General features: G+C 35.9%; 1 protein-coding gene across 1 annotated transcript; it reads right to left on the bottom strand.

Moving 5' to 3' along the window:
• Positions 1-9,073: 9,073 nt before the first annotated feature.
• LOC110783433 (uncharacterized) lies at positions 9,074-11,927 on the bottom strand. Its single transcript, XM_021987772.2, has 2 exons — positions 11,474-11,927; positions 9,074-9,278 (listed from the first exon to the last, which is right to left on the bottom strand). Exon 1 carries the CDS (start codon positions 11,871-11,873, stop codon positions 11,505-11,507), a length of 369 nt encoding a protein of 122 aa, XP_021843464.2. The 5' UTR covers positions 11,874-11,927; the 3' UTR covers positions 9,074-9,278; positions 11,474-11,504.
• Between the last annotated feature and the right edge of the window lie 497 nt (positions 11,928-12,424).

Genomic DNA, 12,424 nt, shown 5'->3' with positions numbered 1-12,424 from the left:
CATCACACTTTTGGTAATCACCTCACTCAGATTTCCTAGAACCAAAGAACAAACCAGATCATTGCATCTCTCCCATGCCTTGCATTCTGCAGTTCCTACATCAGGTTTGGCAATGCTACCATCCACAAATCCGATTTTGTTTTTAGCTGAGAGAGCAAGCAGCATAGATCTCCTCCAACCAGTGAAACCTTCTCCATCAAATTTAAAAGAAACCAGCTGAGTTGAGTTAGCATCTGAAGGATGGATATAGTAAATGCTCGAAGGATCTTGGTTTGGTGGTAGGTTTCTTCTTGAATCTCCCATAATCTCAGCCATTTTCCAGGATTATGAACCAGCTTAGATTGATTCAGTTTGAATAAATTGCAACACAAATCGCAACAGAAACACATTTCTGATTACAGAATTCAGGAATCAAACACTTTTAGAACAAAGAAGAATTAGAATGAAGAATGAACTTAGCTCGATCAATCGAATTTCAGAAATATTTTTGCGTGATTTTGATGCGGAATTTTTCAGGAAGAAGAGAATCAGGTAAGAACCTGCTCTGATACCATGTTAGAGTTTTGGGGAAAACAACAAAACAGAATTTTGTAGTTCACAATATTGAAGTAATTACAGCAGCTAATCTAATACATATATATAGTGATGCTATAATCTAGAAGCTTCTATGCTAATGATAACAAACTTTCTAACAACCAAGAGTTGGTTATAACAGAATAATGACGTGGCATTGCTGAGTCATCAAATGCTTATAACAGCAAGCAGTACAGCAAGTAGTAAATAGAGCAGCAAAGCAACGATATATTCCAACAGGGTGGTGGTTGTCGGCTATGGTGGCCGGAGAGGAGAGATGGAAGAGGAGGGATGGCGGTAGAAGGGGAGAGGGAGGAGTGCCGGTAGAAAGGGAAAGGGGAGGTGGGATATTGGCAGTAGAAAGTGGCCTAGGAAAGGGAAGGGGAAACGGGAGAGTGGAGGGGCAGCGGTTAGGGGTTGAAGGTGGGTGGTCGGGGGAAGACGCGTCTTAGTTGGTCGCGACAAGAACGGGGAAGTGAAGCACAAAGAGGAGATAAGAGACATGAAATGGTTAAAGATTAAACTTTGTAATAAGTTTCACAAATATGTTGTTGGAGCAGTGTTAGATCCATCCTTGTTTGAGATTGAGTGTTGGGAGATCTTGTGTTCAATTCTCATCAATGACAATTTTGCTTAAATTTTCTCTTAAATGCTTCTAATTTTATTTTTGTTATCCCACTTTTTTACATATATGATGACTTCTCGATATAATATAATTTACTTTTTTTTTTAAATTCAACTTATCCTCGGGAATTTTACAGGCCATGGAAGCTACTAGGATTATGAGGAAGAAGATGATGAATAGTACATGCGTTAAGATGGAAGAAGATGATGACAATTCATGATTTTATAATTAATTATGAATTGTGGACATTACCAAACATTAGGTTTGACATTACCAAACAAACATCAATTTACTGGACATGATCATACATAGTACTGGACATGACCAAACCTGTACAATTTGGAAAAATTTATCAACATAAATCACGAGTTTGAGTTGACATTCGAACATGTGACTTGGATCTCGAGCACGAGATGAAGCCAAGGGGAGAATCAAGAAACTTGAAAATTAAAATATTAAAAATACGAGTTACAAAAAGGAAATAAAAATATAAATTAAAGGTCAATATTCACCAATGATTTCAGTTCAGTTTGTAGTTTTCCTTATCATATTAGTATTCCTTGTGCAGACCTACGAGTTGAAATCAATAAATAGAATTTTTAAGTCATTCTATTTACAATTAAACAAGTTATTTTCCACTTACAAATCACTTTGATTGATTATTAATTTTCCATAGCTTGTTTGCTTAAATGAATAAAATGTGAGTTTAAATGAATAATTTGGTCGGACTTAAAAGTAAATTTATTTAAGATTATGTTAGCATTTTCGTAAATTAATTGGTGAGAAAAGCGGGAAAAAAAAGTGAACTAAATAAATAAAATTTGAAAAGTATAAACTTGAAAATGAATAAACATTGAGTTTTAATGAATAAAAGTCGAGTTATATGTATAAAAGTGAGTCAAATTTTTTTATTTAAGCTCACCGTTAATTCATTTTCAAGTTTTATACATTTTAATTTTTAATCATTTATGTAACACCCCCAATTTCCATACCTGTTTATGACTTATAGCGGAAGCATAAAACAATAAATTAAGGGTATTACCGCCACATTTAGGCTACAACCCAAATGTAAGGCTATATTATCCATCAACCATTCAACCGTTATAATTAACCAACATTGTCGTAAATAAATAAATTAAACCAACTACCCAAAATGTCATTACAAAAAGAATTAAATAAAACCCAAACTAATTGTCTTTAGGTGATCTACGTTATTAATGACTTGCTAGTAGTTGTTGTGAAACGGTCGCTCATGACCTGCCATGCATACCTGTAAGTTCGAAAAACATATACAGAAAAGAAACCACAAATCAGGAGAAATTGAGTAAGTACTACTTCACCTTGTAAAACATTTTCGAAAACCTGTTTCTTACTTTGGAAAACATTTTATCTTAAAACATTTCATGCACAGATAGCACGTAACAAGCACACGCACCCAGTCCATAATTAGCAGTCAATTAATTACTTAGAGGTAAGCGAACAAGATAACTTCCACCATAAATGTAGTTCAAGACTACCATCCTAATGGGTGTAACCACCAAAATAGGTCTTAGTCCTTAAGTGTGCACACCCCCAGTGAGTGGTTTTAACTCAAAGGAGTAGAATAAGCCTAGGTCGTGCTAGTTAGCTCCGACTAAAATATTAAGTCACGATGTGTCATACCACCAATGTGTTCATCACCTTAGGGGATCCTGCCTAAGATGTCTTACCGACCAAGTGTGTTACATATTAAGTACTTATATTTTAATAGAGAGTGTGTATGATTGTACATAGATAACCAGTCATCAATGAGCAATTATTTTGCACTTTTGCGTAAGGTCATTTCAAAAATCAAGGCAGCTTACACCACCTCCATCAAATTGTTCACGTATAAAACATATTAAAGGGGTTTGCTAACACTTTTAATTTCACTGCATATATATATATATATATATATATATATATATATATATATATATATATATATATATATATATAAGATACATTAATAGGGCACATATCTGACTATTGTATGTCACGGTTCAACCATTACGACTATTCTTTTTTTTCTATTTTATTTTTTCTCCCTTTCCTCACTTCTTCGGTTCTCAAATGTATTTGATTGAGTGTTGCGTTTCTATATTTCGTTTTTTCTGTTTGCTTTGATTTTGTTATTTAGGCAGTAAGTTAATTATTAAGTTAACTTGAGTGTTGAGTGTTGAATTGTTGTGCTGAATATGTTTATTTTTCCTTTTATTAGGACAAATATGTCATCTCAATCTAAACAACAAAGTACTGATATTGGTAGTAGCATGGGTAGTGTGTCCATTGGTGCGGAATCATTGCAAAGTGAGGGTTCTCCTTCATTGTAGAGGTTAGTAACAAGAATTGAAAAATAAGGGGTGGTTGGTGGAACATGAAAATATCGATGTAACTTTTGTAATGAAATCCGAACATCTAGTTATTCAAGAGTTAGGGCCCATTTCCTTCAAATTATGGGTCAAGGAATTGCATGTTGTAAGAAAGCTTATCGTGTTGATAAACTTGAAATGCAAAAACTTGATGACGAATTTGAGAATAAGAAACTTGATTCGGGCCCTAGAGAAGTTCCTTTGCCTAGTGAATATATTTTTCATTTGGACTACGATGCTACATTCAAGAAAAGGAATTATGTTAAATCACCAATTACTAGATGTTTTAGTATTGAAACTAGGGATAAATTGGATCAAGAAATTACAAGGATGTTTTACACAGGAGAGTTGCCATTTAATCTTGCTAGTAATCCACACTATATGAGGGCCTTTACTTTTGCTGCCACTCATAATATAGCAAGTTACAAACCCCCTGGTTACAACAAGCTTAAAACTACATTACTTGTGCAAGAAAAAGCTACTGTAGAGAGGCTAATGATACCAATAAAATCAACTTGGGGAGAAAAAGGGGTGACAATTGTCACTGATGGATGGATTGATCCAACAAAAAAACCTCTCATTAATTTCATGGCTACTTTTGGTCATGGTCCAATCTTTCTTAAAAATGTGAATTGTTTTGGTGAAGTGAAAGATAAGTATTTCATTGCTAATCTCATGAAAGAAGTCATTCAAGAAGCAGGTCATCAAAATATTGTGCAAATCATAACTGATAATGCAGCAAATTGCAAAGGGGCTAGGGAGCTCACTGAGAGTGAGTTTCCTCACATTTATTAGACACCATGTGTTGTTCATACCCTTAATCTTGCTTTGAAGAATATTTTTGCGGCAAGGAATGTGAATAGAAATCATGAAACTTATGAAGAGTGTAGTTTGATCACTGAAATCTATGGGGATGCCATTCAAATTAAAATTTCATCGTGAACCATAACATGAGATTGGCCATGTTCCAAAGATTTTCTCCTCTTAAGTTGCTTTCTGTGGTAGATACTCGCTTTGCCTCCATTATTGAGATTCTTAAGAGATTTATGCTTATCAAACGAGGTATTCAAGCCATGGTTATAAGTGATGAATGGACTTCTTATAGAGAAGAAGACATGGGCAAGGAAAACTTTGTGAAAGAGAAGATTGTGAATGATGATTGGTGGGACAAACTAGCTTACATTGTTGATATCACAAGGCTTATCTATGACAAGATTAGGTATTGTGGCACCGATAAACCATGCCTTCACTTAGTGTATGAGATGTGGTATTCTATAATTGAACAAGTGAAGCTTGAGATTTACAAGAAAGAATGTCGTCTTCATCCGAAGTTTAGTCCCTTTTTTCATGTGGTTTATGAAATCTTGGTAGCTCATTGGGCAAAAAGTAATACTGTAGACACCTACTTTTGTCCCCATTTCCGAAAGGGAAGGTTCGATGATGAAAGCGTAAATCTCCACTTGACAACGCATCTCCTATAAAATAACGAATCTCAATTCCCCTTTTCATTTCACCCAAAACCTGCTATTTATAGAAACCTGCTAAAAATAGTAACTGCCGTAATGGGTAGTTGTTAAAAGTGGCAAGTCATAAAAGATAGAAACCTGTCAGAATTAGGTGTTGCACTCCAACATAAATCCTAAATGAGATAGAAATTGCGAGAGAATCCTATTCCTAATACGATTCGAAAATAAGAGTTACGTATTAATTAAAATCCTGACGAGCCTAGAGTTCGTAACGGGTCCAGACGCATCCCGTCACAAGGTTAATACGCACTAAAAGACTCAATTAAATCTCAAATACTCCGGATTCTAGGAATCCGAATCTGACTAAGAAAAAACAGCCCAGATCCTATTTTCAACGCCTGGCTCTGGGCGCCGAAATCTTCGGCGCCCAGGCCTGGGCGCTGAAAATACCTGGTACGTGTTTTTTCCTAATTCCTCGTGGATTAGAGTTCTGCAATTCTATCTTTCCACGAACTCTTTTCTATAAATAGGGCCTTAAGTTCGACGTGAAACACACAACACACAACACACAATTCATATTCTGAGTATTGACTCCAACCCCTAGCCTAAGCCTCACGCTGCGAAATTGTTCACGCATTCTGTCGCAATCGATCCATAAATCGAACAGAACGTATCCTGTCCCATAATTTGAGATTCGTTAAATAAAAAGGAGAAATAGCAAAGTCAAAGTGGTTAGTTTTCTAAGAACCGTGACGCACCTCTCAAGGGTGCGTCGTAATGTGTCCCTTTTCTATGATTTAATTGCTTTCCTCGCCCTTTTTATGAACTGTTAAACTAACTAAATCTGATTGTTCTACCACGCCTAACAAATATAATATTTTTGGGAAATTGGATTATCATTCTAGGTCCCTTAATGCTATTTAAATCAGATAATCGCGATCGATCTAGTATTATATGTTGCATATTGCTAAAATCAACTCAGATTAGTTTAATAGTTAACGCATGTCCCTTCAATTATTTATGCTGAGCTAATAAGGATATCCTGCCTCTAGAGTTACCGACGAGCGAGTACTCCTCTCGGTAGTTACAGTCCCCCGAACCCTCAATCTCTACCTTGCGGGTGTATGTTGAGAGATCCCCACACCAGGGATCACAAGGGAACCTACGGCCGTCGTGGTCAAACATAATTGCACTCCCTTTATGTCACGATAACCGGGTTTTGTCAGTTTTTCTCATTGTCGTTAAAAACTGAATGGCGACTCCTATATTACTAGTCAATTGGGTGTAAACTCACAGGAAATCCAATTACACTTGATTTGACAAAAAGAAGCGTCACACCCACGAGGGACGAGGTCACGCATTAGCCTCGTGCTTTTTCGACCCCCTCACAAATACTCCTCTCCATAGTCTAGCCACTCCTTGAACCCGAGGTATATGTTCTTTGACATTTTTTTTTATCTTATTATATTAATACACAAATCTATAATTTTTCTTTTTTAAAATATTGATGGTTCTGTAGTGATGAATGACTACTTGGAGCTCCATCTGGAGTTGCTCCTCATAGAGAATGAAGTGCTTTCGCAGATTATTTGCACTTACTAGTGATGTTGGTAAAGTGATGGATGAATATGCTTTATTCTCTATGAAGAGTGGTCCTTTTGAGGATTTAACTTGTATTTCAAGGATGCATTCTATGGATCCTAAGAGTTGGTGGGCAAAATTTTGGAGCACAAACTCCTCTCCTCCAATCTTTTGCATTTAAAGTGATTGGGCAACCTACTTCATCATCTTGTAGTGAGCGAAATTAGAGTACATATTCCTTCATTCACTCACTTAGGAGGAACAAGCTAAATCCAAGTCGTACCCGAGATTTGATTTTCATCCACAACAATCTTCGCCTTTTATCAAGGAATTCCGAAGAATATCGGGAGCTTTATACAAAGATGAGGGATATTGGTGGAGATCCATTTGATTTTGGAGGATGTTGGGTTTCTAGAGTTTGCGGAACTCTCATTAGATGAGTCGAATTTAGAAAATGAGTTGCTCTTTGAAGATTGATGTGCTTTGTCTAAGCTTTATCTATTTTAAGACATTAAATTTAGTTGTTTTTTTGGTATTTTGAACTTTGAACTATTTATGTATGGATGTTTAATTTAGTTAAATTCTATTTTCTTTTCTTGCCGAATCCTTGTCGTACCCGTTTTTTACAATTTTGTTTTTCCCGTTTTCCGTACTCGCCCCCTACCCGTTTCCGTGCAACATAGTCCATAAGAGTATCGCGGTGCATGGAAAGTAATTATAAAGTTAGTACTTAGTGATTGATATAATTTGTACTCCCTCCATATTTAATTAAATGATACACTTTCTATAACTGGCCGTATTTAATTAAATGATACATTTTCCTTTTTTGGCTATCATGGTCACCACTTCCAATTATATTAATATTTTTCTTCTTCTTTGTGGTCCCTACACTTACCCACATCCTCTTTTTACTACAATAATAATTCATCCACTACCTGACGTTCATCTTATTTTAATAAATTCAACTCACTATCCTAAATTATGTCACCGATCAAAGTGTATCTTTTAATTAAATACGAAGGGAGTAATAAGTGTTTGGGCTCCCAATTGAATATCAATTGGGCCACTAAGTCCAAAGCCCAATGGCTCAAAACAACAACATCAAACCCGCCACAACCAAAAGGCTATTCAGCCATCAACCAAGGCCCAAGGCCCAATAGCAATAAATGACCTATGGGCATTTATTATGCAAACACTATAAATAAGCCGCCAAGGCTCACACCTCAAGGTACGTCCAATTTATTGCCTTAAGACTACTCTCTAGAGAACTTCTCTCTCTAGAATCCGAGCATTGTTCTTACTTAGGCATCGGAGGGGCTTTCCTCAGAAACACCCCCGAGGCTTGTAACTTTGTCTTTGTGCAGGTGAATTCGGACTCTACTCATTCAAGCTAGCAAGATCTTCAACACACTCGAAAGGGACTTCATTCGAAACCCATTGTTCTATCCACTTCAACATCGGAACAATTTGGCGCCGTCTGTGGGGAAGAACACTTCAAAGCCTTGAAAAACACCCCATTATTCACTTGAAAAATGGAAATTCCCAACAATGACAACCAGGACGACGTCCTTGTCCAAGCGGATTCAAGATCCGACGAAGGGGAGAAACTGTAATCAGTGGCTAGATCACAGCCGACAAGGGCTACCGCCGCAACAACTAGCAGACCTCCACTCCCTTCTCGAGAATAGCTTGCCGTAGCCATGACTATCATGAAGAATTTCCTCTTCAATGAGAAAGAACAGGCACAGGCAGCTGTGAGGGGGTCGAAAAAGCACGAGGCTAATGCGTGACCTCGTCCCTCGTGGGTGTGACGATTCTTTTATTCAATCAAGTGTAATTGGATTTCCTGTGAGTATACACCCAATTGACTAGTAATATAGGAGTCGCCATTCACTAGTAGAAAAAACCCTTATTGCAGCGGGCTTTTAGACCCCTGTTGCAGCGTACATCGTATGCTGCAACTAGGGGGCCTGCAACAAGTCTGAACTTGTTGCAGCGTACAATGTTCGCTGCAAAAAGTGATTTGTTGCAGCGGGCTTTTAGATGTACGCTGCAACAAGTGCCAAAAAATTGGCAAAATTTTGGACTTGTTGCAGCGTACATATATATGTACGCTGCAAAAGACTCAACTTTTTGCAGCGTACATTTATTTGTACGCTGCAACAAGTCTGAATTACTCAATTTTTTGCAGCGTACATTTATTTGTACGCTGCAACAATTCTGAATTTTTGCGAAATTTTTTTCCCTTGTTGCAGCGTACAACATATATGTACGCTGCAAAAAAGCACTTTTGGCGGGAAAATTCTAATTTTGTTTAGGGATACCTAGAGTGCCTTGCACCAAATATAGAAACCTGTCAAAACAATAATAGAATAACGCAACCTGTATAACAAATATAAAAACAACAACTGGAGTTTTGTATACTATATATCCCAAAACCAAAGTGCACATATTACATTTAAATATATGTCCCAATTTCAACATAAACATACATTTTAATATAAAATTTATTCTATAACAACTAAACCAACTCGATCAAGCGCGCTAAAGCCAATAATAAATACTTGTTGGTAAAAAACTTAGTCCATTGCTCACGAACCACATCAAATTCCTCGCATAAGGCGCAATCCTCGGAGTGTAGACCTTTACAAAAACAGAAATTTAAATTAAACATTAGATTAAATACAAATTAAATATCACATTTTAACATTCAAGAAACTAATGACAATGTCCTAATAGTCTAAAATGAGTCCTTAGGTTCTTTAGTTCAAAGTTGGGAGCGAAAATGTCATTTTAGCCTAAATATGACCTATAACGACCCAATGAGCCTATAGGTGCATAAATAGATTGGAACGAGTCTTAGATCGTTAAAATTATGCATATTAAAGATGTAATAAGTTTTAAATGAGTCCTTAGGTTCTTTATTTTAAAGTTGGGAGCGAAAATGCCTTATTTTAGCCTAGATATGACCTATAACGATCAAACAAGCATTAAATGGGTATAAGTAGATTAGAATAAGTCCTAGAAACTCAAAACTAAGCTTATTAATCATATAATAATTTAAAAATGAGTCCTTAGGTTCTTAAGTTCAAAGTTGGGAGCGAAAATGTCATTTTAGCCTAAATATGACCTAAAACGACACAATGAGCCTTAAATATGCATAAATGGATTGGAACGAGTCTTATAAAGTTAAAATTATGCATATTAAACATGTATTAAGTTTAAAATGCGTGCTTAGGTTCTTTATTTTAAAGTTAGGAGCGAAAATGCCTCATTTTAGCCTAAATATGACCTATAACTATCAAACAAGCATTAAATGTGCATAAACAGATTAGAATAAGTCTTAGAAACTTAAACTAAGCATATTTATCATATAATAAGTTTAAAATGAGTCATTAGGTTCTTAAGTTCAAAGTTGGGAGCGAAAATGTCATTTTAGCCTAAATATGACCTATAACGACACAATGAGCCTTAAATGTGCATAAATGGATAGGAATGAGTACTAGAAAGTTAAAAATAAGCATATAAAATATTTAGTAAGTTTAAAATGAGTCCTTAGGTTCTTTGGTTCATAGTTGGGAGCGAAAATGTCATTTTAGCCTAAATATGACCTATAACGACCAAACAAGCCTTAAATGTGTATAAGTAGTTAGAATAAGTCTTAGAAACTTAAAACTAAGCATATTAATCATGTAATAAGTTTAAAATGAGTCCTTAGGTTCTTTAGTTCAAAGTTAGGAGCGCAAATGCCTCATTTTAGCCTAAATATGACCTATAACGATAAAACAAACATTAAATGTGCATAAATAGATTAGAATAAGTCTTAGAAACTTAAACTAAGCATATTTATCATATAATAAGTTTAAAATGAGTCATTAGGTTCTTAAGTTCAAAGTTGGGAGCGAAAATGTCATTTTAGCCTAAATATGACCTATAACGACACAATGAGCCTTAAATGTGCATAAATGGATTGGAATAAGTCCTAGAAAGTTAAAACTAGAATATAAAACATTTAGTAGGTTTAAAATGAGTATAGGTTCTTTAGTTCATAGTTGGGAGCGAAAATGTCATTTTAGCCTAAATATGACCTACAACGACCTAATGAGCCTTAAAGGTGCATAAATAGATTGGAACGAGTCTTATAAAGTTAAAATTATGCATATTAAACATGTATTAAGTTTAAAATGAGTGCTTAGGTTCTTTATTTTAAAGTTAGGAGCGAAAATGCCTCATTTTAGCCTAAATATGACCTATAACTATCAAACAAGCATTAAATGTGCATAAACAGATTAGAATAAGTCTTAGAAACTTAAAACTAAACATATTAATCATATAATAAGTTTAAAATGAGTCATTAGGTTCTTAAGTTCAAAGTTGGGAGCGAAAATGGCACTTTAGCCTAAATATGACCTATAACGACACAATGAGCCTTAAATATGCATAAATGGATTGGAATGAGTTCTAGAAAGTCAAAACTAAGCATATAAAGCATATTTTAAAGTTGGGATCGAAAATGCCTTATTTTATCCTAAAATCCACTGACACTTCAAATCCATTGGAAACAGAACAAACATATGGACATTTTGATCCGGTAATAATCTTTTTATCACAAACATATGGCAGATAGTTCCTATTGAAGCCATTAACAAACAGGAACAGAATTTAATGCAACCAAGATTCTGAATGGCAACAATAGAAACACAAACATAACCGTACGTTTCCAAGCACCAGATAATACAAATAAATCACCAATGACACGTTCAAATAGGAGCAACCACCCAAATTTCAGAGAGGAAGAAGGAAAATAGAAAAATAAAACTTTAAGAGAAGTCACTCACCCCGAATGTGACTGTTTGTCGAAAGTAACAATCATACTAGACCACAATGCAAGGAGCCTAACTCCACAATGCGCCTCAACTTGTCCTTGTACTCACCAATCACCATTTCTGCTGTCGTAGCCTCCTCTTCGTCAACAGAAAGTACACTCTCAGCCATGCGCAACTTTTCCTCTAAATTGCGAAGTTCTTCCTCTCTAATAACAATCTCTCTCTTGTACTCTTCCACAAGTGCTTTTGTACACTGAATCTTGAATTTCCGTTCAGTTTGAGTCTTTCTCAATTCGGATGATGGCCCAAGCATAGGGATAGCTTTCTTTGCTTCGTAAATCTCAACGAGCCTCTCTTTGAGCCATCCAACTTCTATACATGCTCCTTCAATATCACTAAGGCCAGCTGCCATCTTTTCAAGCTCACTCGTAGTGATGAATGCAATACTAGTCTTCTTCAAAGTTTGAACAATGTCACATACATGTTGTTTGAACAGAGAACGAACTGATGGTGTTTTGAAATTGCAGTTATCAGCAATATCCCCATGCTTGGAAAGAATAGAGCCGAGGAGGCCCGAGTCTTCAGATTTTACCTTATAACCCCCAACGAAGACATGACTGCTATCACATATAGAGTTCACAATGTCATCATCATCTTTATCATCAACAGCCATCTGTTGAGCCAGCTCCGTCAGAGTTAAGCTTGTGGTCTTTGTGGATGATTGGTCTTTATGATTGTTCATTGCAAAGATTGTATCTTCTATGCTGTTGGTATCATCTATTTCCATATCTATATCAGCATCTCCCTGTGATATATTCTCGACAGTTTGCAAATTGACAGCATCACCAGGAGTTCCTTCTCTTTCTACAGCAGACTGCATTTTCAGCTTCACTGCTTCTGAATGCTGAAATATAAGGGATACAAGTTCCATATTAGCAACAAAAGTTCATACAGGAAATTATT

Source organism: Spinacia oleracea, chromosome 3 (assembly GCF_020520425.1).
Source record: "Spinacia oleracea cultivar Varoflay chromosome 3, BTI_SOV_V1, whole genome shotgun sequence".
NCBI lineage: Eukaryota > Viridiplantae > Streptophyta > Magnoliopsida > Caryophyllales > Amaranthaceae > Spinacia > Spinacia oleracea.
Note: the sequence above shows the minus strand (reverse complement) of the source record. Positions and strands in the feature narration are given on the sequence as shown.

What these genes read in the sequence shown, in the direction of transcription:
- LOC110783433 (XM_021987772.2), bottom strand. Translation starts at nt 11,873, where the DNA reads ATGGCAGCTGGCCTTAGTGATATTGAAGGAGCATGTATAGAAGTTGGA.